Here is a 27,933-nt window from a genome sequence, read left to right as displayed (position 1 = left end):
TACCACTGTTAACCAAGGGGTGTGAGTGAATGGGTCCTTGTTTACCGAAGTCTGTGGGACCACTCGTGTATGAAAAGAAACCATTAGCAAGTGAAATTAGGAGTCTGTGTTTCACCAACCCTGAAACATGACTTGCAAGGTTCTGATGGTCTAAATATTCTAGCCATATTCTGGTAATTTAATATACGGCTTCAGGGTTCTAAGAGTACGTGAAAAAGTACTCAGGCTACCTCTACTAGCCAGGGCGTATATCTTGGACTCTTTTCCAGGTTGCAGAGCTGAGATTTATCCCAGTTTGAGCTCTGGCTTATCTTCCATTAGAGCTTTTAAAAATAGCCTAGAGGCAGACCTGCAGTTTTTCCCCTACCCATTAAATTGTTGAGAATTAACAAGGCTCACTCTGGGATCTAATCACTTCTCCCTTGCAGCCTCCAGGTACCTTGGGGAGGGATCAAATGCACACAGAGAAGACAAAAAAGGAATTTTATAAGATGATGAAGACCCAGAGGTTTTATTTTTTTCTAAAGATGGGGTTTCTTAAAATAAGGAGATGGTAAATATTTGCACAGCCTGAATGCGATGTGCTTTTAATAATTTATCATTTTATTCAAAAAAATATTTATTGATTGCATAACTATTTACTGTGTGCCAAGTACTGTTCTAGATTTTGTGTACTTAGCAGTGAACAAAACAAGACATGGTCCCCGTCTTCAGGAATTTTTCAAATAAACATACAAAGAAGTGCTATGAAGAGGGAAAAAAACAACAGGTGCTAAAGGGGAATACCAGGGACCTTATTTTAGGATGGGGGTGGGGTCAGGAAAGGCTACCGAAGGAGAGGACACTTGAGCTGGGATGTTGTTAGCTGTGCAAAGACCCGGGGAAGAGCTTTCCATCTGGAAGAACTAGCAAAGGCTGGGCTGGAGAAACAACTGACCCAGAATCCTTGTAGCTGAGGTGCAGTAAACCTGGGTGTCTGATCTGGGGAGAACAGCTCCAGAGGAGGCTCCTGAGGCGGGCAAGGCCAGCCAGAGCACGTCTGTCCGAACTGGACTTACCATCCAAGAGGAGAACTGGAAGGTCTTTGACGAGTTTGCAGCAAAGACCATGCTTTCATACTGGCACCCTGGCTGAGTGGTAGAAAAGTGATGTGAGGGTGACCAATTAAAAGACGCAGCAGGTGCATCTAGCGGTGAGGAGGCCTAGGTGAGGGAGGTGGTGGGTCCGTGGAGTGTGGAGGACTTGAGATGCTCAGAGCGCCGAGCTCTGGGGCCCCCCGAGGCACACCACCACCAGTGCCCAGATGAGCAGTTAAACTGCATTAACCACTCACGCCAAAGGGAGCCTCCTTCCTAGGGGGGAGGAGCCTTACGACTGTCTCCTTCCAAGCCTTCTCTGCAGACTCTGCCGAGTTCCTCTGAGTGCCTTCTGTGCATGCACCCTCATCGGACGTTCACTGACCGCCCTCCCCAGAGGGAGGTGCCCGCTTGGAGTAATGTTTACCTCTCTCCAGTGTGTGAGCTGAAAAAAAGGAAATGTTAGCAATTTTGAGAAGCACGGGCCTTTGAGATTTCAGCCCCACTGCTTGATTTAGCGATGCTGGATCTGCTCAAACCAAAATTATTATAAATAATATATAGTAAATACTATAGATATAACATGATATTTGATATATTGTGTATCACATTGAGTTCTGATATTACATTGTGTGTATATATATATGAAAAAATATGTGTGTGTATATATATATATATATATATATATATATATATATATATATATATATACATATCACAGATTGGAGCAGATTTATAAGGTCAAAACTGATGACATGTAAGTCATGATATAACTGAGAGTGGGATCTAGCAGAGGGTTACAGAGGACGGAGTCTTTGGCTCTTTGGCCGATGTGTTGAAGAAACTCTCCAGCATTTCTCTGGTGCGGGCTGTGCTGCAGAGACAGGAACTGGCCACAGGTATAGCGGTGATCAGTTCCTGTGAGCCATTTGTGCCCTGTAGACCTCGTCCAAGTATTTCTGGCCTAGGAATCCAGCATTTATCTAAAGCCACAGCATAAAACCATTTTATCATTGTCATTTTGTCAGCACAGACGAAAGGAACCCTTATATCTGTTGTTATGTTAGCTTTGCTTTTTCACTAATGGACCCTTTGTTTTTCCAGGAGAGGGAAAATTAATTTTCACTAGATGGGAGGGTGAATGTGCAAGTGCCTCTAAGTGACTTCTCCCCAGACTGGATTCCATTTCAGGATGACAGACATCCAGCACCTGCCTGCTCTAGACAAGGTCCATAAAAGGGAATTGTTCAGGAAATCAACTATTTTTGCACTAGCATAAGGATACTTCCTTCATAGGCCGGCACTATACTCTTCCCTCATCCCACCAGAAAGGAAGACACTTGTCTGCAGTCAGGCCCCCAGGTGGAAGTGAGGCTGGCAGGATTGGGCTCTCCTGGCTTGTTCATGAAATGAATGAAAGAATGTGGTGTAGAGAGATTAGGAACACAGACCTGCAGCCAGACTGCCTGGATTCCTGGTCTGCTCCTGCTCCTGGCTGGTTTTGGAGCCTGGGGCACATTCCCTAATCTCTTGTGCCTTGGTTTCTCCAGCTGTAAAATGGAAACAGTACTACTTTACTCAGAGGTTGTTGTGAGAATTCAATGAATTGGTGTCTCTGAAGGCAGAGAGTAATGTCCGGCCGAGTAAACGTTTGTTATCATGACCATGATTTCTTGACAGGGTAACGAATCTGTTCCGCATGCCTTTGGGTTTTAAAATGCCTTCCTTCCCCTTTTCTCCTCCAGCTGTGAAGTGAGGTCGGGCCCAGAGTTCATCACAAGGTCCTACAGATTCTACCACAACAACACCTTCAAGGCCTACCAGTTCTATTATGGCGGCAACAGGTGCACGAGCCCCACCTACACCCTCGTCATCCGGGGCAAGGTCCGCCTGCGCCAGGCCTCCTGGATCATCCGCGGGGGCACTGAGGCTGACTACCAGCTGCACAATGTGCAGGTCGTCTGCCACACGGAGGCCGTCGCCGAGAGGCTCAGCCAGCTGGTGAACCGCACATGCCCCGGCTTCGTGCCCGCCGGGGGCCCCTGGGTGCAGGACGTGCCCTACGACCTGTGGCGAGAAGAGAATGGCTGCGAGTGCACCAAGGCCGTGAACTTCGCCATGCACGAGCTGCAGCTCATCCGCGTGGAGAAGCAGTACCTCCAGCACAACCTGGACCGCCTGGTGGAGGAGCTCTTCCTCGGGGACATCCACACCGATGCCTCGCAGAGGATGTTCTATCGGCCGTCCAGTTACCAGCCCCCGCTGCAGAATGCCAAGGTACCCTGCAGCTGACCGCCCTCCCGGCCTGCGGGCTGTTTGTTCTTTATTAAGTAAGATGAGTGGCCCGCAGGGAGACGTGTCAGTGGGGCCCAAAGAGCCCCATGAGAGGAAGCACCCGGCGTCATGGGGGAGATGTGGAGGGCTGCACGGGGAGGCACGCGCAGCAGAAGCAGGAGGCCTGGCTGGGCCACCACCTTGCTCTGCGGCCAGGGGCTGTGGTTTTCCTGTTGACATGAGTGGTGGTAGCGGGGTTGTTGGTGTGCTAGGGGTTCCTGGGGTGGTTATTCTAGAAGATTCATAAGGCTCTGTTTAGCTCTAACCCTCCAGGAATATCTTCTTTGATTCTAAGAGGAAAGCATAAAGGGAATTTGAAGATGTTATAACCACACTTGGGAGGGACAACGACAGCAATGATCCCAGCCCTGGAGGAGGCAGAGGGGTGCCTGAGGGAAAGCGACAGGGCTCTTGTAAGGCTGTGGTCTTACACCCACCCACGTTACTGCTGTCAGTCTTCACAACGACCCCTTGAGGCAGATGTCGCCACCCTATTGGGCTGAAGGGAGAGGCAGCAGAGATTCAAGGGGTTGTCTTTTGCCCCAGGTCACCCAGTTAGGGAGGTTCTGCACTGGAACTTGAACCCAGCCCTCTTTCTCCAGACCCCACATTCTTTCCATTCGACTAAGTGAAATGTAAAGTCACTGTAATCACCAGGGAGGACGGAGGGGGGCAGGAAACAATTAAAACCTTATAATGTTCTTTTCTTGAATGATAGTCCAGTAATTATATTTGGAATTCACAAAGCATTTCCTTCCCATGGGCTCAGAATCCGTGTCAGCCTGTAACATGATCGTTTCCACCGCAGAAGTTGGGGAAGCTCTAGACAGGGAGGGGGTGCGGAGAGGGTGCCAGGGGAGATTTCTCCAGTGCTCCCCTGCATCAGATTGGCTTCTGTGGAATCTTCTCTAGAACAATGATTTTCTAAATGAGGGGCCCCATTTGACTTCTGTTTGACAGTTTACTCATTATTTTTCATCTTTTTTTTTTTTTTCTTAGTCCTTTGAGTTCATTTATGACTGGTAGAGATATCCCAGAGTACTTTCCCTGCCAAAGACCACTTGGTGTTATCTTCTATTTATCTGTGTTATTGTGAGCTCCTGTAATGAAAGTCGCCTTTATTATAATTGTGGGAAATCTGCTGAGGAAGCCCACTTGGCGGAGGCTGCTTCCTCTAGATGCGTCTCACCAGGGACTGTCCCCACGTGTGAGGTGAAGCCAGACGGAGGGCCCAGGGCCCCAGACCCAGCGTTCCCTGGGCTCACAGCTTGACTGTGTCCTGCCATAAGGTGCCAGATGCACTGAGGAGGAAGAAGTGAGTTAGGGCAGTGAGGGAGAGGGTGGCCTTTCCTGCCTGCCTTCGTCCCAGTATCTGCCTGGGATCCCCCAGCACCCCTCAGGATGGGGGAGGAGCTGAGAAGCTGAAGCTCCACCCAAATGCACATCACACAAAGGCATCCAGAGGACAGTGGCACCGGGGCACGGGTGCGGTTTCTGGGGAGATTTTTAGGAGTCACAGGCTCCCAGTACCATCGTGGGACCCTTCCAGGCGGAGGTGTCATCCAGAGGCGGTGCTGAATGCTGCTGCTAAACAGCACTTCCCTCCTTTTTATTTTTAATGTTTGTTTAGTTTGAGAGAGAGAGCATGTGAGTGGGGTGGCCAGAGAGAGAGAGGGGAAGAGAGAGTCCCAAGCAGGCTCCATGCTGGCAGCACAGAGCCCAATGTGGGGCTCGAACTCTCAAACCGTGAGATCATTACCTGAGGTGAAGTCAAGAGTCGGACGTTTAACCAACTGAGCCACCGGCTGCCCTATGAGTAGAACTGCTCTTGATATCTCTGGTGTGAAAGAGCAGCAGGGAAAGGAGCTTTCCTCCAAACGTTTGGCTTTCTCTGAGTACAATCTAGCCAACTCTTCAACTATCTATGGTAATGAGAGGTAAGAATGTCATGAATCAAAATGGCCCACAGATAATCCAGAAACCTTATGCAAGCCAAGAGCGCCAACCGGGTCCCACTCTGAAGCTTTATGAAGACCTGCTATGCACAGAGAGTCCTTTTCGTGGCCTGCTCACCCACCAGCAGAGACACTGCTCAACAACAGACAGCCAAGAGGCAGGAGCATTGAGGCAGGGAACTGAATATGGAGGAGGGAGTCCGAGGGAGGAGGCTGAATTGCTGCAGGAAGAGGCAGGTGCAGCCCTGGAGCTGCCCGAGCTGGAGTCTGGTTGCTCTGCTGTCTGCACCTGACCTTGGGCTGATAGCTTGCACACATTCAGGTTCAGATTCCTTTCCCTCAGCTTCAGATGCCTATGGAGGCTCTTTTTAGGACTGAAAAGAAAAACAGATTTAACCATAACACCTTTCTCTTCTTACCTCTACGCCCTCACTCTGAATTCACTGTGGTACTTGTGGCATGCTTCATCAGGAGGCCTGACAGGTAAAATCAGTATTCCTAAGACGTGCAGCTCTGGAAGATTCTCTCCCACTCCTTCCCAGACCTGTAGGAGGGATTTCTCGTGCTGTCAGTCGACTCACTGAACAGAGCCTGTCTGTTGGGAGGGCAAAGGCACACACTTGTGGTTCCTGGAGGAAAAATGTCTTGACTGTGAGTTATTACCATTGGCACAGGGACTAAGGATGACAGTTGTAAGGCTGACCTTAGGATTTTTGTAAACAAAAAAGTGGGCGACATGCTTTTTTTTTTTTTTTTTTAACACTGTCTGGATAAATTGATGAGAATATGGACTTCGGAGGTGGTAGCCAATCCTGGAATTCTCTTCTGTGTCCATCAGCTGAGGGGTGTTGGTTGTGTCATCTGACCTTCTGAAGCCTTAATTTTTCTTCTATAAAGTAGTAAGACTATAAGAATCGATTGGATTGGTGTGCGGAATGCTGCCTGCCATCTGGAAAGGGCCCTCCACCAATGCTCCTTTCTCCCCACTCCTGGAGTAGGTAGCCCTTCTGGGCAGGTGTCTCCTAGAGGGATGACATTGACCACGGGCCTCCAGGTGTTTGATGATGACTCACTATGAAGCATCTCCTTCCATTTTCTGCTCCCTCCCCTGCTAAGGCAATTGTGAGGACATTTACCCAGATTCTTAAGACATAGATCCTTTAAGCCCCAATCCTAATGCCCTGATTTAAGAAATTTTAAAGGTAGAAAGAACCTTGGGCGTACTGTTAAGAAGAAGGAGGAGGGGGAGGGTGAAAGGGGACGGGCAAGGGGTGGAGGAAGAAGAAGTATAGAAGAGTATGAACAGTATGATACCACTGTGTAAAACTAATAATGAAGGGAGAACAAGATAAGCTTACAGAGGGGGCAGTATTTCTGGAAGGGGACGTGAGAAACAAAATGATTGTCTCCGGGGAAGGGAACAGTTGGAGGACAGTTGGATGGAGCCTCAACACTGTATACCTTTTTGTACCTTTGCAGTTTGTGCCATGAACCCATATTATCTAAACAGAATCACCATGCACACTTACAATGAATTGGGAAAGTTAGGACCCTGAGGCTCAGAGGAGTGCAGTGGCCACAGCTAAAGACGGCTGCAGGGCTGGGAGGAGGACCCAGGCAGGCGTCCAGGGCCAATGCGTGCTGTCCACCGCCTCGACTGCCAGCCTGCGTGGCCAGGGGCGTCCTTCGAAGGCCAGTGAGGTCTGTGAGGCTCTGGGAGCTGAAAGGGCCCATTCTTCTCTTGTTGTCCCTGGCGTTGAACGTCTTGGCCTGCAGCATGCCGCCAGGTCCTCAGGAAGTTTTTAGATCCTTCCCCAGGACAGCTACGAGAAGAATAAACGGACTTGGCCATTGGTGACTTTCCAGACTCGGTGCAGGCAAAGCCCCAGGTGCTCCCTGCCTGCTGGCCAGTGGCGGGTCGCCTCACCCGCTGGGAACGGGAAGGAGGAGGGCTGGGAGCACATCCGGAGAGACCGCACTCCCCCCGCCACCCGCCTCTTTGAACTCTTTGCCTCCCCCTAATTGCCGGTCCGTAGAGACCTGGCTGAAAATTAGTTTAAATGCTAAATTGAGTTTGAAACCACTAGTCTCAGCCCCTCTGGAAACGGGACACCGTGTAAAAATAGAAACTTTAAATCAACTTGTTTTTCTAAGCTTTATACAGCTTTGCTGTGAGGTTCAGAATCCTTTGGCAAATACATTGCCTTTGAAGAGAATCAGGTGTGCCGGGAGGATTCTTTCAGGATGAAATTGGCTACCCTTCGCTACGAAAAATCAGGACTGCATAAAATAACCCCGAAAGAAGAGGCTTTGCCTGAACTGAGCTTAACATCAGGGCAGCTGTCACCCTCTGCCTAGATTTTTTGTGCAGTTGAAGGGTTAGCCAGCCGAATTCTTTCAGTGGTAGAATCAAATAGTAATTAAAAGCAAATGATTGCCCGGGAAACGCCAGAGCCTCAGGATCAGACTTGTAAGCAAATGGAATTGGTCTTTCGCCAAAATCCTGCACTGATTTAGCCACAGGGTCGTAAATCAAAGGGGTTGTCTGAAACCAGACAACTTTCCTCAAGCCGTGTATCTCAAGTATTCTGCCCCAGCACATGCATAGCACATCGGAGGAGGACAAGCACCGAAGTGTTTTAAAGAGTAGCTGAGGACTGAAAAGGAAGAAGGAAATACTCATGGGCTTTCTGTCCTGAATTCTGTAGAAACTTCTAGCCTGTGAACGAGCATTCGGTTTTGAGGGAGCTTGCTTTTCCAAGCCTTTTCAGAGTATGTGAGAAATACAGAGACTTTCTGCTGTCTGTGACATCAGAGAGACTGTGGACCAGGGCCGTGGGCAGCGCACTTCTCGGGCCAGCTCCGGGAGATGGCTGTGCCATGGGAAGTGGCTCCTCCTTAGGCATGTGCTTGGCGGGAACCCCGGATGGGTGGGTGAGTGGGTGTCACGGAACTAACAGTAGAGGGAGCCGTGCATGGTGTTTGTGGAAGATCTCGTGTTCCTTCTCTTCCCGCCAGCGTAGGGAAAGGAGACGGGCTTCGTGGAGGCGACAGGGAATGGAAGAGGTGATAGAGGACCGGAGAGCTCAAGGAGTCATGACCTAGGAAAGCCCGTCTCGCATTAAGGATGAATCCTAAAGAGAAGTGTGGCCCAGCTCGCCGGGGCTGGGTGTCTACTATAAAGCAGCAAATGTTGCACATCATAAGGGAAGACAGAGCTGATGACTGGGGTTGAGTGATGGGGTCTTGACTGTGAAAGGGTTGCCTGTGTGGACCTTTTATTTGGGCCAAAGTATGAAATGCCATACAGTTGCTCTGCCTCACAGCTCCTGGCATACACTTTTACTGCAGAAACAGTTCATTACATTTCTTGACTCCAGAGTGTTTCAGCAGATAAACAGACATGCAAGGTTGCTTTATTAAAGGAGTTAGCAGACCAGGAAATACTTGTTGTCAGGGACGGAACAAGTGGTAAACATTTCAGCCCTTAAAAGGCGAGAGGGACGCCTGGGTGGTGAAACATCCGACTTCGGCTCGGGTCGTGATCTCGCGGTTCATGAGTTCCAGCCCCGTGTCGGGCTCTGTGCTGACAGCTCAGAGCCTGGAGCCTGCTTCAGATTCTGTGTCTCCCTCTCTCTCTCTCTGCCCCTCCCTTGCTCACAGTCTGTCTCTCTCTGTCTCTCAATAATAAATAAATGTTAAAAAATTTAAAAAAAAAGAAAAAAAAAAAAGCAAGAGAGCCCAGAGGACAGAGTGAGAGCCTGGGCGTGCCAGAAATCAACCATCCACAAAGTCTGTAGGAAGCCCATTCTGGGGGAAGAGTGGAAGGAGGGTGGACCCTTGGATGGGCCAGACCTTGGGGTCTGCTGGATTTACAGCAGATTTAATTTAATTATTACAATGAATCTACTTCAACTATTTAAATGAATTTAAATTGATAAGAGTAGAAGAAACAAGCAAAAACATCTATGAGAAATTTTCTTCTGAAACGTTTTTGAAGTCATTTGTTTTAAAGAACCAGCCTCTTAGGGCCCTTTACATCTGGCTGTTGAGTCTGTACATAGTGTGTACGTGTAGGCAAGGTGGAGGCAAAATTGTCTTTTGTGTGATTTGCTGATGTTTTGCAAACTGGAAAGGCGTTTGTGGGCTAACCTCTCAGATTCTAGACTTCTTAGAGAACGCCGTTCTAGGAAATGAAGGGTTGCTCCCAAAGACCCCCCACCCCCACCCCCAAACATGTGCCCCTTCTAAACTCCAGGATGCAGACAGTGTGGAGTTGACTTCTGCCTCGGGAGACAGATGTGATCCATGAGAGTCAGCAACCCACCTGGCCTGTGTTCTTCCATCTGCCTTCCATCCCCCGTCCCTTCGTGGGCACCATCAGCCACCGCTTGTGGCCCCGAAAGCTGCTGTAAGACACAACAGGTGTGACCGTGGCTGTTCCCCTTGCTTCCTCCTGAAAGCAGAATCATCATGACTCATTGAGGTGGTCAGAATGAGCCCAAGTTCATGAACTCCTGGGATCCCAGATCTGAAAAGCACCCAGTGAGGCCCCTTCCACAAGGTGGTCAGCTCTCATTTGTGATGAATTCTGGCCTGATCTATTCATATTGTTAAATAGCTGGTGACCGCATTCAAGCAATCAGGCTGTCACTCTCGAACCTTTATCATACCCTCCGTGCTCCCCCCAGATGTCACGGGAAGTCGGAGAAAGGGAGAGTACTTTGGTCTTAGTTTCAAAAGGCTTGATGAAGTTGTTCTCCAGTGAAATGGAGAGGTCCTGGGAAGTCTGTATGTGTAGGAATACCTACAGTAGAAATTTAATCAAATGTGTGGAGATGCGGAGTTGTAAAAAAAAAAATAAAGAAATAAAAAAGCTTTCAGCTTCAGTCATTGGCAGGTTTCTTCCTGAGAAACATGAATGTTTTTTATCCCATGGAAGAAAACTCTGTGAAAGGAACTTTCCATCATCTGTGCCCATTTCTCCTCCTCTTTGAGCAAAACTTTTAGACCAAGAAATGTTTTATTCATCCTGCTTTTCTAGTTGATCTGTTCACAGCAAGATGATATCAAGTAATTTCTTCCATTCTGGGAAGACGCTGGAAACAAGTGGATACTGTCAGCAAATGTTGTCGACGGACCAAGGCTCTCCAGAAATAAATATTGGCAAGGAACGAGAGAAAGCCTAGAGAATCCCTATCAGTCATCGGCCAGAGAAGACCTTTACCCAGGGACCCGAGTCCTTGACAGGGAGACATCTGTTCTTTGCAGGACCTCAGCCTAAGAGACAGCCTGGGGCCAGGGTGTAGCGCTCAGCAAAGCCCAAGACCAAATTATGCTCCAGATTCTACTTTTGGCTTGTAAAGTCATCTGGGCCACGTTATTCTATCTCTCTGTGCCTTGGTGGCCTCATCTGTGAAGTGTCCCCGTGGTCTCTTTGAGAGGTTGTAAAGCTAAGGGAATGGTGTACTTGAACCTCCTCAGAATCAAGTGTCCTGTGTGTGCAAAGCTGCCCTTAGCTGACGTGTTGCCAGGGCGCTGGGCAGTAGAACAGAGTGGGCAAAACCCCACTCTTTGCCTAGAACATTGCTCGCTTATGATGTTGAAGGTTTATCTTTCATTTTTAGAGTAAGTTTGGTTGTTTTCTTTTACGATGTTAATTACATAGGGATCTTGTTTTCTCCCCTCCTCCTTCAGAATTAAAGCTTTTTATGGTTGGTGGAAAGAGTCGTAACAAGGAGACATATTCTGGTCCCTTTGCTTTAACCTTCGGATCTTTTGTGTTCAGAAACCCAGACTTCAAAGCAGCCCTTTCTAAGAATCAGGGAGGGGAGTGATGTAGAAAGAAGCCCAGTGGGAGAGCCTACAAACTGACAGCTTCTCAGAGGAGAATCATGTATCAGAGTGTGGACCAAAAAAGAGAGCAATTCCATAAAGCAAGTGATATTCCATACTACACATGAGTCTTCATGTCGAAAAACTTCTCATTTAGTAGTGTTGAAGAGCTGCGATTTGAGGAAAGCATCCTGAAAAAGAGAAACGTTAGAGCCAATACAGTGTGTAGGTCTTAATTTCTGCTTCCCCATTATTGTTCCTATAGGTCTTTTGGGTTTTATTCAAGCCAAGGATGGTGGGAATGAAGAGCACAAAAATCTAAAAATCTGTCCATAAAACAGAGTGGTTTCCCCTTTACCTAACCATGACTAAAACTGGTCTCTTGGTGATAATATCCACAGAGAGGTCAAAAATCCCACCCCTGTCTGCTACATCTTTGGTTTTTTTAATGCCTTCTCAAAAGTTGTTATCAAAATTTACTAGTCGGCAATAACCAGAAAAGCAACCCTGTTAAAAAATGGGCAAAGGACTTGAATAGACACGTCTCCAAAGAAGATATACAAATAGCCCATAAGCACACGAAAAGATGCTCAACATCACTCCTCATTAGGGGAACACAAATCAAAGTACAGCACACCATACCCCTTCGATGGCTGTTATCAAAAAGAGAAAAAAAATACCAGTTGGCAGGGATGTGGAGAAATTGGGACCCTTGTGTACCGTGCGTGGGAGTGTAATGGCGCAGCTGCTGTGGAAAACAGTATGGTGGTTCCTCCGAAAGTTAAACACAGAATTACAGTGTGATGCAGAAATTTCACTTCTGAGCACATGCCCAGAGTTACTGAAAGTGGAGTCTTAAATAGCTTGTACACCTGTGCTCATAGCATCGTTACGCACAGTGGCCAAAAAATGGAGTGTTCGTCAACAGATGAATGGATAAACAAAGTGTGGTCCATACATACGTTGAGATACTATTCGGCCTTAAAAAGGAAGGGAATTCTGCAACATACTGCACCATGGATGAACCTTGAGGGCATTGTGCTAAGCGAGATAAGCCAGTCACAAAAAAACAGTAAGTTCTGTATGCTTTCACTTGTGTGAGGGACCTAGCGTCGACGGAAAGTACAAGGGTGGTTGTCGAGGGCTGGGATTGAGAGAACGGGGAGTTGTTGTTTCTTGGGTACCGAGTTTCAATTCGGGAGGATGGAAAAAGTTCTGGAAGTAGACGGTGGTGATGGTTGCACAACCATGTGAATGTACTTAGTACCACGGAGCCGTGCACTAAAAATGGTTCAGATGGCAAGTTGTGTGTTATGTATATTTTACCACAATTAAAATAGTTTAAGAATTTGGCAAGATCAATACCTAAGGGCCAGGTTCTTCCCATTGTGTCCCTAAATTCTCACCGACCCAACTCCTGGACGGCGAGCTTCCTTTGCTTGTGGCCTGCCTTTCTCTGTTGCCAAACAGGAATTCTTCCTCCAGGTCCCCATCTCAAAGGTCAGGACCCTGCCCCATTATTCTTAAAAATGCCAAGTGGACTCCAGGTGCTACCATGGCACCTTTCTGGAACAGCCTGGGCCAGGCTGGACGGTCCTCTTTCTTTCCAGAGCCGTCTTCCACACAGCTCAGCATCCTTGTTGTAATAGGCCCGGGCACCAGAACGCTGCTGTCCTGTCTGTGAAATCTCAGGGATTTGGATCTGAGTACTGGGCTGGTTTTACTCAGACTGTGTGGGGCAGGGGCAGGGGACCAGGGACAGCAGGTATGGTTTGGTAAAGGTGCTGGTCATGATGACACTTGTTAGCAGTTAAGAGGCTGCTTCCTCTTCATATGTGTTACAGACATTATGTTCACTTTGCACCCCAGACTTTGAGTATCAGAACCCCATTCCAGGGTAAGAAGTTTGGATTCTTCCCCTCCTGATAGTTGACTAAGAAAATACATAATGACAAAACTACTGAATTTGGTGGTACTTTGTTTTATTTATTTATGTTTATTTTATTTTTTATTTAAATTTTAGTTAGCCTACAGCATGTTATGGTTTCAGGAGTAGAATTCAGTGACTCATCACTTATGTGCAGCACCCAGTATTCATCCCAACAAGTGCCTTCCTTAACACCCATCACCCACCTAGCCCATCCCTCACCCACCTCCCTCTGTCAACCCTCAGTTAAGAGTCTCTTGTGATTTATTTCCCTCTCTCCTCCTTTTTTCCTCTTCCTGTATATTCATCTGTTTTGTTTCTTAAATTCCACATGTATTTGTCTTTCTCCGATTGACTTATTTTGCTCAGTATAATACATTCTAGCTCCATCCACATCGTTGCAAATGACAAGATCTCATCATTTTGATGGCTGAGTAATATTCCATTGCATAGATATACCCCATCCTCTTTACCCACTCATCAGTCGATGGACATTTGGGCTCTCTCCATGGTTTGGCTATTGTTGATAGTGCTGCTGTAAACATGGGGATGCCTGAGTCCCTTTGAAGCTGTATTTTTCTACCCTTTGGATAAATACCTAGTAGTACAATTGCTAGGTCGTAGGGTAGTTCTGTTTTTCTTTTTTTGAGGAACCTCCATACTGTTCTCCAGAGTGGCTGCACCAGTTTGCATTCGGTGGTGCTTTACATTTTTATCTTATCCACCCTAACCTGTGTTTACACCTGTAGTGGGAGACATGCCTCTATTTAGTCTTCCTGTCAAATGCCATGCATGCCTGCGATCCAGCTCCCTGGGCCTCATCTGAGAAGTTTCTCCCCAAAGTGATTCTGGGTGCACTGAGTGGGAGCCATCTTAATCTACTGCTAATTTCTTGCAGCAGTTATGCAAGTAGAATGACCCCCATTTTACACATCAGGACATTGGAATAGAGATTAGTGACTTGCCCAAGGTCACCAGCTGAAAGCATGGGGCTGGCCCGTGGCTCCCAGGACCTGGCCAGAACTTCTCCTTCTGTGCACAGAATGTGTAACAGATGCATCGGGACCCCAACACAGTGAGGACTTGGCCTTCATCTCACTCTGTGGCGGCCCACTTGATCTTACCATCTACAAGCCATAATCGGTGTTAGCAAAGGAAGCCTTCTCTCCCCTCAGTGACAACTCTAGGCTCCTCTAACGAGCACGGTGACAAGTTAGTGAGCCTTGAGTTCTCTCTGGAGGAGAATGTGGAGGGAGGGCAGCTCCCTCGCTCTCGGAGACATCCGAGCACTTAACCAAACAAGCGCAGGAACATCACGCTGTGTCAGTGCTGGCAATGAAAAGGCCTTGGGAAGTTGGATTCCTGACTTTGGGAAACACGTGTGTGCCCTCCTGGGAGTGCCTGCCAGTCCCTGTTACTCGGGCCTGGGGCCGCACCAGTGAACAGCTGCACACCCTGGGCCCCGTGGCTGGGGGAGCCCCAGGCCGGTGTCCGGGAGCTGTCCCCCTGAGAGTGGGCCACAACTGTCACCCTCCTGCGACAGCACTGATTAGATTTGCCTCGTGCTTCTGTCCGCTTTGCCACAGCCAGTGTGGGAGGGAGAATTCCGAAGAGACGCTCCCCACGGCCAGGGGCAGGCAGCCCCTGGCACACAGGCGTCCTCTGACTGAGGTCACATAGCCAGGCAATGGTGCGGGTGCTCAAGAACCCAGCTCTGCTGTCTTCTAGACCGTGGCGTTTTGAGGGGCGCCCTGAGCCGTCTAGGCAGACAGCATTTATGTGGCTGGCAGTCCCTGGCCACCTCTACTCACTGGAGGTTTTCTAAGCCACAACCCTAAACAGACGGCCCTTGTCCCCGAGGCTCTGTTAGCGTTCTGAAGCAAATGCAACAGGGAGGCAGTCCCGGAAGAGCCGCAACTATCTTGCACTAATTAAGTGGCTTAAAGCTATAAAGCAGGAAGCAAATGAAGAGCCCATAAACCTTGAAACCTCGGGGCCAGCAGACACAAATGGATGTGCGTGCTGACTTCTCAGAGGCCGCTGCTCTCGCCCTCTTTCCGGCCTCCTCCTTTATGCCCTCCTTTGAAAGGACCCCTGCTTTACTACACAGCTCCCCTTGTTATCCCAGCAATTAGAATGTTATCCTTTTTGTGTGTGTTATTTTGTGTGTCTCATCATTGTTTTTAGTGGGAAAAAAAAATCTAACTGTCAAATACTCACACAGAATTTCCATCTTAACCATTTTAGGGTATCTGGTTCGGTGGCATGGAGTACGTTCACACCGTTGTGTAGCCATCTCCCCCATCCATCCGCAGAGTTTTTTCATCTTCCTGAACTGAAGCTCTGTCCCCGTCAAACACTAACTCCCCGTTCCGCCCCTCCCCCCACCCAGCCCCTGGCAACCACTGTTCTCCTTTGTCTCTGACTTTGATCACTCTGGGTCCCTCCTAGAAGTGGAATTGTACGGTTATTTGTGCTTTTGTGTCTGGCCTATTTTTTATTTACATTTACTTAATTTTTGAGAGGGAGAGACACACACACAGAGCACGAGTGGGGGAGGGGCAGAGAGAGACGAGACACAGAATCGGAAGCAGGCTCCAGGCTCCGAGCTGTCAGCGCAGAGCCCGACACGGGGCTCGAACTCACAATCCGTGAGATCGTGACCTGAGCCAAAGTGTGTCTGGCTTATTTCATTTAGCGTCATGTCGTCAGGGCTCATCTATGTTGTAGCGTGGGTCAGAATTCCCTTCCCTTTTCAAGATTGAATAATATTTTGTTGTATGCGTGAACCACGTCTTGTTTATCCATTCACTCGTCCGTGCACATCGGGTTGTTTTCATCATTTGGCCATGCGAATAACGCCGCTGTGAACACGGGTGAACAGCCGTCTCCTCAAGACCCTGGTTTCAGTTCTTCGGACTATAAACCGGAGGTGGGGTTGCTGGATCCTACGGTAGTTCTTTTCCACAGCAACTGCCCCGTTTTCCATTCCCACCAGCAGTGCACGAGGGTTCCGATTTCTCCACACCCTTGTCAACACTGTTAGGCTCAGATGTTTCTCAGAGTAGCCGTCCCAACGGGTATGAGATGAGGCTCGCCTTTCTGAAGTCAAGTGTCCAGGACGTGTGATAGGATTCTAAAGAGAGTACACATCGCAGCTAAAATAGACAAGTCCCTGATGTCGGTGCTCACAGGTGCACTCTTGAGCCCACACCAGCGCGCGCACACACCCACCACGACCCTCCTGTCTGTGCCCAAGGGCGTAGCTCTCTTGGGTTCCCAGGTGGCTAGTAATGGTGCCTTGCCCGGCCCCACTGGTGAGCCTCACTTGAAGGAAGCTTGTGTGCGCTGCTCTGTCATGAAGACAAACGTCTCTCCGTGTGTTTGTTTCTTGGCTCCAGAACCACGACCACGCCTGCATAGCCTGCCGCATCATCCACCGGTCAGATGAGCACCGCCCGCCGCTCCTGCCCCCCAAGGCCGACCTGACTGTCGGGCTGCACGGCGAGTGGGTGAGCCAGCGCTGCGAGGTGCGGCCCGAAGTCCTCTTCCTCACGCGCCACTTCATCTTCCATGACAACAATAACACCTGGGAAGGGCATTACTACCACTACTCCGACCCCGTCTGCAAGCACCCCACCTTCACCATCTATGCCAAGGGCCGCTACAGCCGGGGCGTGCACTCCTCCAGGGTCATGGGAGGAACTGAGTTTGTGTTCAAAGGTAGGGCTCCCGCCTCGACTCCCAAGGGAGCAGCCCCACGGGTGAGAAAGTGGGCAGTTTGGGGACATTTTTGTTCAGGCAGAGCCTGAGGGAAAGGGCTTTTCTTCTGGTAGAGATGTTGGGGGAGAGATTAGGGAGGACTTTCTGCTTCAAGTTCATCATTCGCCGCAGACTCTGAGGTCCTCTCTGCTCAGAATGGGGCCAACAGGGGTGGCTCAGCCCATGGGCCACAGTGCTGGAGCCGCCCACCCCGCTGTGCACGGTGTCAGATGTGGTCAAGGAGCATGTTCTCCTAGTAATGAAGCCTCAAGTCTGCATGTTTCCTTTCTTGTGCACAGCTCATGCCGACTCTGAGCTGCCCCTGTGATAACATCACACTTACTTGCTGCATTCAGTGTGCTTTCTTGAGTGGGCGGTAAAGAGCAGGTGTTAGTCACACCGCAGGTGCTCCCACAGTTGTCCTTTCCAGCGCTGAGTTTGTCACGCGCTTAAGAGTTGTCATGTACTTGGGGGGAGGAGGTTTGAGATTTGCAATGATTACCTAAGCGAGGAAGGTACGGTGAGGGGTGAAATTCACCAGGCCGTTATCCGCAAGGGAGGCCTTGTGGCCTCTATTTCTAGAATCTTTTCAGCTTGTACACCTTTTTAAGACGGAGTCAGTCATGTCATTGACAAATAAAAGAGAGGTGGCCCAGAAACTGGGTGTGACCCCTTCTAGGATGGCATTCCGTGGTTCAGTCTTTTTAATGTGAAGTATTTCTGCTGACCCAGATAAGTCCCAGGGCATCTTAACCCTCCGCTTAGAGAGAAAGAGTTTCTCCAGGAAATATGGACCTTTTGCTAGATTTGGCCAAGAGAACAACCGTCTCTGTCTGATTCCACCCCGAAGCTGCCTTGGGATACATAAAATATAATCCCCTGGGGTCTTTCAAAAACAGCCCTCTCCAAGCGCTGGGATTTTTATTTAATGCGTTTACTCACATTTTCCTTGCTCTCAGCCTAATTTTTTTAGTTGCCTGATCTATGGGCCAATATTAATTTCCAAGACCGCTAATTAGTATAGGTGTGTGACATGACAGCAAAACTAAAAACCTCCAAACCTTTCATAAAAATAAAATTCCAGTTTGCGTCGAATATTCTGTCAATCCCAAAGAGTCAGTGTTCCCAAAGACAACTCCTTGGAGACCCTCTGCATGACAGTTTGATTTCACACTAACAGGCAGTCAACCACAGTCTGGGCTCCGCATTTATACACCAGATACAGTCTACCTGCATTGTATTCAATGTGATGGCCATTCGGACCAACACGTGGAACTCTTTCCACTGGGGAATGCTTTTAGGGAGGCCGCGACAGGTGGGTGGCTGCGCGGGGTCGGGTTTAGAGCAGGTGGCCTGTGCAGACAGAGTGCTTTCTTCACCGCACGCGACCCCCTTAGAGTCACCACCCTGTCGTCTCTCCTTCTCAGTGAACCACATGAAGGTCACCCCCATGGATGCGGCCACAGCCTCGCTCCTCAACGTCTTCAATGGGAACGAGTGTGGGGCCGAGGGCTCCTGGCAGGTGGGCGTCCAGCAGGACGTGACCCACACCAACGGCTGTGTGGCGCTGGGGATCAAGCTACCTCACACCGAGTACGAGATCTTCAAAATGGAGCAGGATGCCCGCGGCCGCTATCTGCTCTTCAACGGCCAGAGGCCCAGCGACGGGTCCAGTCCGGACAGGCCTGAGAAGAGAGCCACCTCCTATCAGATGCCCTTAGTCCAGTGTGCGTCTTCTGCGCCCAGAGCCGAGGACTTCTCCGAGGACCACCGGGGTCACCAGTATGGGAGCCGGGCGCCAGGGAGGAGCGCTCGTCCCCTGCTCCTGGCCGTGCTTGCTGGCCTTTTGACTCTCCTGCAGTGGCACGTCCTCAGATAGAAGTTGTTAAAAAGCTGTATATTTTTCCACACCAGGATTCCTTACAACTTACAGGTTTTCTTTACAAAAAGGAAGGACACTTCTTGTGATGCACTTGAATGGCCGAGAACTGTGGCTCCTTTTCTGCTGTCCGGCCCCCTCCCTCCCGGCCTGAGTCCTGAGCAGCGCTGTTTGAAGTTCCTGCTTTGAACTCTGTCCATGGGATCCCAGGCCTGGGTGCCTTCTCGAGAGTAATTGCACTTTAAGACCGCAGAGAGTGTCGAGCTAGTGTGTGTGGTAGAGGGGGCAGGGTGACAGCTAAGTCCTCTTCTTTTCTTCCCTGTAATTATTATTAAATTTCCGAGTTAAACTTAAATGGATATCAAGCTATGGCGTTTTTTGCCACTATACCGCAGTCACTTCCTGTCTTCCCTCAACTGCTTTACGAGCTGGGAATCCAGTGTGGAGTTGGTTTGGAACTGCAATCAAGACACCTTTCATTAATAAAGAAGAGACTTGGGTGTAGATATGTACATAGGGAAAGACACAGGGTTTAGCTTAACCACCTCGACAGCCTTTATGCAAAAAAAAAAGGAGGGAATCCAAGCTTTCAGATGTTGAGTGCAAAAGTATCTGGAATCAAAGTTTCAACATAATTTAAAGTATCATTGTTTTAACTGGTGGGGAAAGGAGACTTGGCTTCTGGGTGGCTGCAGGACGCACACTGCTTTATTCCTGCCCCGTTGACGAGGGCGGTTGAGCAAATATCAAAAGCAGTACAGACAGGAACAGTGACCTCCGGGATGGTCACAGTGTGTTAAGTGCCACCTTACTGATAGGAAGTGCCTGTTCCTTCCACAGTTGCCTCTTCGTGGGACCGTCGTCCTGGCTCCTGGTGTTTCTGGTGAGGGGCGACCAGACATCTTCACTCTGCCATCTCTGCTGCCTTCAAAGATGACTGTTCAGAGACCACGCTTTGCTGTTAAGGGGCCTGGCCGTTCAGAGAGTGCAGTGAAGGCACTCTCACGGGGGCTGCACTAGACCCTCGACTCGTGTGAAACCCAGGCTCTGGGTAAAGCCGCTTTCTCATCGGACGTGCCAGCTTGACTCGATTTCTGTCCTGCTGTTGCCTTGGCCGTGTGGCAGAGAGTCTCAGGGTCACCTTCTACAGAATCTGTGAGCGTCTTCCTCGCAGGCACTGGGAGGGCGCCTGAGTCACGTCTGCCCATTACTTTGGATTATTACAAACGGTGCTGTCTGCACACCAAGTGCTATTGCTAATAGAGACTGATGGAGGGAAATAGCAAGTCACTGAAAGCCTGGATGCGACCGGAAGTGAGCATCAAACCATGATCAAGGTCAAGAGTCATACTTGTATTTAAAAATTAACTTTATGAAATGCTGTAGCATTCAGGATGGTGATAAGTTAAATGGATAGCATGGAGCACCAAAGTGCTTTATCTTTAGAATATATTTTAAGTTGTGGTGCATACTGAGGGGGTTTATTCAAATGAAAATACTAACTTAAATGTCTGCCAAGTTTCATAAACAAAGATGTCAACAGTACTCCCACAGAATACATTTTGCCTGTGGATCTATTTAATACTAATGCTATCTTTAAAGGATATAATAAAATTATGTGGAAAACTATGTTCACCGCTAAAGAATACCTCAGTGATTTGCCATAAAAGTGATAGATTTATAGCCATTTAATTCACAGCCATTCACCTAGACTTAGCTGCTCACACTTTTAAAAAAAGTACACACACACACACACACACACACACACACACATACACACACACACATACTTATATCCAAATACATAGGTATTAACATGCATATAATGTATGTGTATGTATATGTGTCTTAGGGACAAGGTGGCATTCATGTGGTCATATCACTTTCTGATACTCTATACAGAGAATGGCCAGTATAATTTATTCACAAGTTACCAACTCAGGTGTATGCCTGTCACTTGCTGTATCCCCCACATTTATCACATCTTGTCTTGGTTACGACGTGCTAACACACATAAGGGTTAGGAAGTTAGTAGCGGGCAGGTCCACGTGTAAATTCCAGGTTTGGTGAAAGAAGTAAGTAAATAAAGGATGGCTCTTCTAGACTTCCCTGGCCTGCTACAACTAGACTTGCTCCCTTCCTGGGTAGTTGCTGATGATGGTCAGGATCAGGAAGTTGTTCCTTGGGCAAGCATTGTAAAGTCCAAGTTGACCTTGGACTCAGAAGCCTCCTGGAGCCTCCAGTCCCCCACTTGTGCGGACATGACAGATCTGGTCATCTGCTGAGAGTAGTAGCTGACACCGGGCCCAGTGTCTGTGATGTCCATCTCGCCATCCTGAACAGTCCGCGATGATGCCACAGTGCCGTGGCAGCCCACGGGGGTGACTCTCAGCAGTGCCCAGCACCAAGGACACCTGCAAGAGAGGCTGGGGGTCAGGGCATCCTCAATGGGGCTTTACACACACCTTGTAAACATGACTGGATTAATGTAAGTCCTGTGATTCCTGGTTGAAGGGACGGCTTTCCCAATCATAGAAAAGCCATTCTGTATTCCACCAACTCTTTAAATATATCTTGAAAACAAAGATGGTGTTCAAAACAGTCCACACACACGTTGCCATGTTTTATTGTAACGTGGTAATCCCCCCTCCCCGTCGTCCCTACAAGACTTACTAGGCACGTGGCAATGGAGTGCAGAAACTGACAGATGGCACCTCACTGGGCATTTCGGGACGCTGGCCTCGAAGGAAAACGCAGACCATCCCGAGGTGGTGGTATTGGGGCAAGGATGTGGGGTGGAAATACAAGCGAGAGTGGGTCCACTCTGACACACAGACTTTCTCTGCCCGGCACAGAACTTTCCGGCCATTTCGAGACATTGAAGCTTTCACGAATCCAAACATCTTTCGTAAGGATACCTCTGCGTCAAGAATAAATAAAGGTAGCTGGGGCAGATGTTTCTCACTGATTTCTGGATTCATGAGAAAATGTGTAAGCACTCTTTCCTGAATCACGTGTCCTAAAGTACTAATGCTTTAAATCCCTGTGATGGTCCAAGAGTGTTTCCGGCTTGCAGGGTAAATGGTCTCTGAAGGTACGTGGGACTCCTATTTTATGATTGCCCCATTTCCCCGGTGTTCCAGCAGGCAGAAGTAAGTGACGCTATCATGAGAAAAAAATACTGGGGGCGGCGGGGGGGGGCGGTTATGACCTCCAGCTTCTGCATTGACTGAGACGTGATGACGTTATGTCACATCGCTCACGTGACATAATCACATTACTCGAGGGGAGACCCGACACCAAGTTGTGCTCCACAAAGGGTGCCACACTGAGCAAACACAGCTCTTCTACTCCAATGCACGGCACACTGGGCAGCAGGTTGCAGGATCCGACCGGTGGGCACCCCCATGGTTTCCGTGGATTCCTTTTGGTCTTTTGGTCTCTTGGTGTCTCACATCTGCCACACAGTCACCTCTGAGAGCCCTACGCCCTCTGGAACACCGCCTGAGAAATTCCACACCCCCTTCACTTAATCAATATTGTGTAGCTCTTACCTTAGAATTTAGAGGTTAGAGGGTTTGCAGGCACAGAGAGCAGCACTTTGCAGCCCCAGGCCTCCACGCCGCCGTGGCAACCGGTGGGTAAATCTTCATCCTCCCGAGCTGGAGGGGCTCCTGGCAGCTTGGTCAGCCGCTCAGGGACTGCTCCGGCCTTCTTATTCCTCCTGAAGTGTCTCCCTCTCAAGCGATATGAAAGGCTGAGAAAGATCCTCAGAAGGCTGGGAATTGTATTTCCTGAGGACTTTAGGCACTTGAGGCTCGGGCTTTTTCTGCAGCAGATAAGGCAACATAGGTAGGACGATTGAGAGGACGTATGTAACCTTCAGAAGATCAAGGTTATAACAAACAGGTGAGGGACACTGTATTAAGAAAGCTCATTTATGGGGGGCCTGGGTGGCTCCGTCGGTTCAGTGTCTGATTCTCGACTTGGGCTCAGGTTATGATCTCACGGTCAGTGGGATCAAGCCCCGTGTCAGGCTCTGCGCTGACAGCCCAGAGCCTGCTTGGGATTCTCTCTCTCTCCTCTCTCTCTCTGCCCCTCCCCCATTCTCGTGCACGTGCTCCCTCTCTGTCAAAATGGATGAATAAACATTTCACAAATTTTTTTAAAATAAATAAAGCTCATTTACAGAATATCTTCCTGTTCCCTAACTAAAATAGTCTGTGTTCTCATATGCTAGGCCCAGGGTAATGCATCTGCCCTGGAATCAGTTTGATGTCTTGAGATATCTCATTGAAACTGAGATATCTCATAGATGGAAAAATTAGGATATCGGTTGCATGTTGCAGTCTTACCCTCTCAGTCCCAGCATCACTTACGTAAAAGAAAATAGTTAACCAGCCTCGCAGTATTCTCAACTCATGGTGCCTAAGTAGAGCATTAAAAAAAAAAAAAAATTCCCTGAAAAGAGTGTGCAGTCTCGAAGCAAAAGAGAGTATATTGCATTGTATTAGAAGCAAGCAGCTTGTCCTGGGAAACTCGTATTCGCAAGAAAACACCTCTTCGCTATTGCTGCCTTGCTCTCCCTGGAAACAAAAGACACCTTAGGAACACATAGGGCTGCTTTGTCTTAAAATCCCCTTGCACAAATTAAGCTTTTGAAATGAATTCTCTTCCTAATATCAGATGGAGAGCACAGCAATACATGCACCGTGGGCCATTAAAAAGAAAGAACCTCGTTTATAGAGTTCTCTGCCACCTATGTAGAAAGAGAGGCAATCATCATCCAATTCCGGTGGACATCTTTATGCATTTTCAATGCTTTTTTGGCCCTTTATCAATGGGAAGATCTTTCTGTTTTTTTAATCGTGTGTATATTTTGTCAACGTACAAATCAATTCTTCCCCATTACGTGTTCCAGATTCTATTGCCCATGAAATTTGACCAGGTGTTAAATGTTTGTTAAAATAAGGCTAGTGAATAGCCTTAAACAAGCATTAAACTGCCTGGAAACTTCGATCAGCTCTAGAGCAGAACAAAAAGCCGTTATTAATTTCATGTTATAGATGATGAAGGTGAAGCTCCCTGAGGTCAAGTATTAGGGAATCAAAGAGCTTTCCATGAGCTGTTTTTTTGTTTTTGTTTTTATACCCCAGCAGTTCAGCCTGGTTTTCTCAAGCACGGCAGCCGTTTCTTGAAGGCTCACGGAATATATTGCATCATAATTGGTTGTCCACATATATTGCTTTGTTTATCTTCAACCTAGTACCACTCGTTGCAGTTTGGAGTTCTTGCTGAAAAGTCTGGTCATGGTTTGCTTGTCCTAATTCCCTACAAACAAACCAGTTTTTCTTTAGGGACTTTATCACCCACCCTTCCAGAACACGTGGAGACGCAGCAAGCAAAGGTTACGAAGCATATGTTAGTCCCCGATTTCAGGATAGAGAGAGAAGAGAGACTCGGGGGGCATTAATCTCTGCTTTTAAGTTTGAGAGTGAAACTCCCAATCATTCCTCCCAGGATCAGGCTTGGGAAAGCCGAGGGAGCCTCTTTCCTCCCAGAAGGCTTCGGGAACCATCTGGACAGAACAACCCATGCCCTCTTTGCAACAAGTGGGCCTTTTCAACTTCCAAACCTCGTCAGGCTTGAGTGACGACCCTCGGTTCCTCAGCCAACCCAAAATGATTCCGTCCTGATCTTTCCTGGTTGGTCCAAGGTCTACTAGACCAATGGGTAAAGGTGCCTTCAGGATGGGCTCCTCACACACGAGCACACACTTGATATTTAAGGTTCGAGGAACAGGTATTTGAGCCCCTCGGGTCAAGCAGGAGAGATATTTAATGCACTCAGTGAAAGTCCTTAGAAAAAGCATGTTGTGCATGGGAGGGATCCTCTGGGTAGAGGTACATGAACTAGCGTCCGTGCTCTCTGGGGCCAAAGTATATTTTAGGCCAACTTTCATCTTGGCCTTGGCTTATCACACAGTCCAGGAAAGCCACATCTGCCAGGGTGGCTAAATAGCCATTGTTCAGTCCATCACTCACTTCAGCTCTCCACTGTGCCTTTCAGTTCTGTCACCCAAGTCAATTATTCAGCCATTGCTCCCCTTTGTGGGGTGGTGTTATCAGCCAGGCCATAGCCTAGACATTTCAGGTATACAGGCTCACCTACGTCTTGAGGATGAAGTTCTCAGAAGCCATGCTCAGCAGGAGAGGCCCAGAGGAGAGTCCAGGGGAAGCACTCCATGGTAAGCTGAGCAGGGTAGTATCTGCTGGTTTCTCCAGGTCCAGATCTGGGCTCCACTCTACCCTGCCTGGGTCCCCACACAGACGGCAGCCATGCACTCCCTGGCCATCCAACCGACTTCAGCCAATGGGGGTATAGGCAGGAGGAGAGGGGTGGGAGAGGGTGTGGAGAGGACTGGCTGGTAGGAGCCCTGGCTCTCTCCCCATTGGCTCACTTTGGTCAGCTGCCAGAGCCACGGCTCCTACCAGACAGTTCTCTCCACACAGCTGTCTTCTCTGCTCTCTCTGGAAACCATTCCTCCCACACCCTGCATGGCTCCCCACCAGGCTTGGCCCTCGTTGCTTGCCCTTCATTTTTGGTGCATTCCTTCGTAAATAACCTTCATTTCCCCCACTTTTGGTGACCAGCTTTGTTTTTCTATCTTTGTGGCACATCTGATCTCATTAGAGAGAACACATAAATATGCATTTGAATCTTTTTTTTTTTTTTTTTTTTTTTTTTTTTTTTTTCCAGACGATGCCTTAGTGCTTCTAGGACATCTGGGCGAATCTGGTGGCAGCCTTTCCAAGGAGCTGCCTACTTTCATAAGCAGTAAAGTCCTTCCTTACCTGACCCAATCTTCCGGGGCCCATGCCCACACATGTGGTGGCCCCTCACATTGCAGATCGCATTTCCATGGAGACAGGTTAACTGCTGGACAGGGGGAGGGGGCAAACAAGAAGAGGAGAAACGTGGACGAGAAGCTGAACTGCTCAGGTTCCATGAGGGCATGCTGAGTGAAAAATATTTTCCATATTACACAAACTTCACTCTCCACTTGGGGGAGGGGAGTAACTGATCATTTAGTTCAGATCAGATTTCACATTTTCACCCCAAGCTCTCTTCTATTTGCCGGCGTGCTCTATTAATCTTCCCGTAGGTGACTTACGTAGTCACTATGACTTTGAATTAGTTGACGCTTTTATTTTCAATATGAAGAGTTCAATGCCAAACGTGGTATGTATTACATGTATTATTTTTTTATTATAGTAAGAAGATTAAGAATGTCTAGGCTTTTAACAGAATTTGAAATGTACAGGAAAGTATTGTGAACTATAGGCACGATGTTGTATAGCAGATCTCTAGAACTTATGTGTTTCGCATAACTGAAACTTTATGCCTATTGAAGAACAATAACCATTTCCCTCGCCCCACAGCCTCTGACAACCACTATTCCACTCTCTGGTTCTGTGCGTTTGACTATGTTGCATATCACATATAAATGCAATAATACAGCATTTGTCCTTCTGAGTGGCTTCTTACACTTAGCATAATGTACTTCTAGCTCATTCGTGTTGTCACATTTTGCAGGATTTCCTTCTTTTTTAATGCCGAGCAAAATTTCATGATGTGCATATACCCCATGTATCCATTTGTCTGTTGATGGACATTCAGGTTGTTTCTACATCTTGGTTATTATAAACAATGCCACAGCGAACATGGTACAGATATCTTTGTGAGACAGTGATTTCATTTCTCTTGAACAAATAGGCAGAAGTGGAATTGCTGGGTCAGATGGCAATTCTATTTTTAAGGATCTGAGGAACCACCATATTAGTTTCCATGATGGCCGCACCATTTTACATTCTCATCAGCAGTTACAAGGGTTCCAATCTCTCCACATCTTCTCCAATAGTTGTTATCAGTTTGTTGTGGTGGTGGTGGTGAAGTGGTTTTATAAGGGCCATCTTAGCAGGTAGAAGGTAATATTTCATTGTGGTTTTTATTTGCAGGTCCCTAATGATTTTAGTGTACCCATTGGCAATTTGTATGTCATTTCGGAGAAATGCCTACTTAAGTCCTTTGCTCATTTTTTTTTTTTAAATTAAAACTTTATGTTTTTAGAGCAGTTTAAGGTTCACCGCATAATTGAGGGGTAGGTACAGAGATTTCTCAGATGCTTCCTGCTCCCAGACATTCACAGCCTCCACCATTATCAACATCCTGGCACCCGAGTGGTGCATTTGTTAGGATAGATGAACTTATGTTGACCCACCATTATCACCCCAAGTCCATGGTTTTACATTACAGTTCACTCTTGGTGCTGTGCCTTCTATGGGTTTGGCCAAATGTACAGTAACATGTATCCATCATTCTGGTATCATACAGAGCATTTTCATTGCCCTAAAAATCTTCTGTGTTCCGCCTATTCATCTCTCCCCCATTCCACCCCACTAACCCCTGGCAACTATTGACCATTTTATCGTCTCCATAGTTTTGCATTGTCCAGAATGTCATGTCATTGGCTCATACGATATGTAGTTCTTTTCAGGTTGGCTTCTTCACTTAGTGGTATGCATTTAAGGTTCCTCCATGTTTTTACATGGCTTGATAGATCATTTCTTTTTTGCTACTGAATAACATTTCATTTTCTAGATGTACCGCAGTTGATTGATTCACACGTTGAAAAGCATCTTGGCTGCTTCTAAGTTTTGGCAATTATGAATCAAATTGTTATAAATATCCATGTGCAGGTTTTTGGCTAGGCATGAGTTTTCAACTCCTTTGGCTATATACCAAGGAGCATTCTTGTTGGAGCATACGGTAAGAGTATGTTTAGTTTTGTAAGAAACCATCAAATTGTCTTGCAAGTGGCTGTACCATTTTGCATTCCCTCCAGCAATGGGTGAGAGTTCCTGATGTTCCACATCCTCACCAGCATTTGGTGGTGTTCATTCTAATAGCTGTGTGGTGGTATCTCATTGTTTTAATCTACATTTCCCTGATGACATATGATATGGAGCATCTTTTCATATGCTTCTTTTCCATCTGTATATCTTCTTTGATGAGGTGTCCATTAAGGTCTTGAGCCCGTTTTTTAAATTGGACTTTTTGTTTTCTTATTCTTTGGTTTAAATAGGTTTGTTTTTTTTTTTTTTT

The 27,933-nt window shown here is 47.8% G+C and overlaps 1 protein-coding gene across 1 annotated transcript in view; it reads left to right on the top strand.

Annotated features, from left to right (window-relative positions):
- The window catches only part of APCDD1 (APC down-regulated 1), a 33,694-nt gene extending 13,297 nt beyond the window's left edge, over nucleotides 1-20,397 (top strand). The window contains exons 3-5 of the mRNA XM_042911637.1: nucleotides 2,822-3,353; nucleotides 16,529-16,850; nucleotides 18,317-20,397. Of these exons, the coding sequence (XP_042767571.1) occupies nucleotides 2,822-3,353; nucleotides 16,529-16,850; nucleotides 18,317-18,768 (1,306 nt within the window). The 3' untranslated portion in view covers nucleotides 18,769-20,397. The remainder of the gene's footprint in view (nucleotides 1-2,821; nucleotides 3,354-16,528; nucleotides 16,851-18,316) is intronic.
- The last annotated feature ends 7,536 nt before the right edge of the window (nucleotides 20,398-27,933 follow it).

This window comes from Panthera leo, chromosome D3 (assembly GCF_018350215.1).
Source record: "Panthera leo isolate Ple1 chromosome D3, P.leo_Ple1_pat1.1, whole genome shotgun sequence".
NCBI lineage: Eukaryota > Metazoa > Chordata > Mammalia > Carnivora > Felidae > Panthera > Panthera leo.
This window is presented reverse-complemented; position numbering and strand designations above follow the sequence as displayed.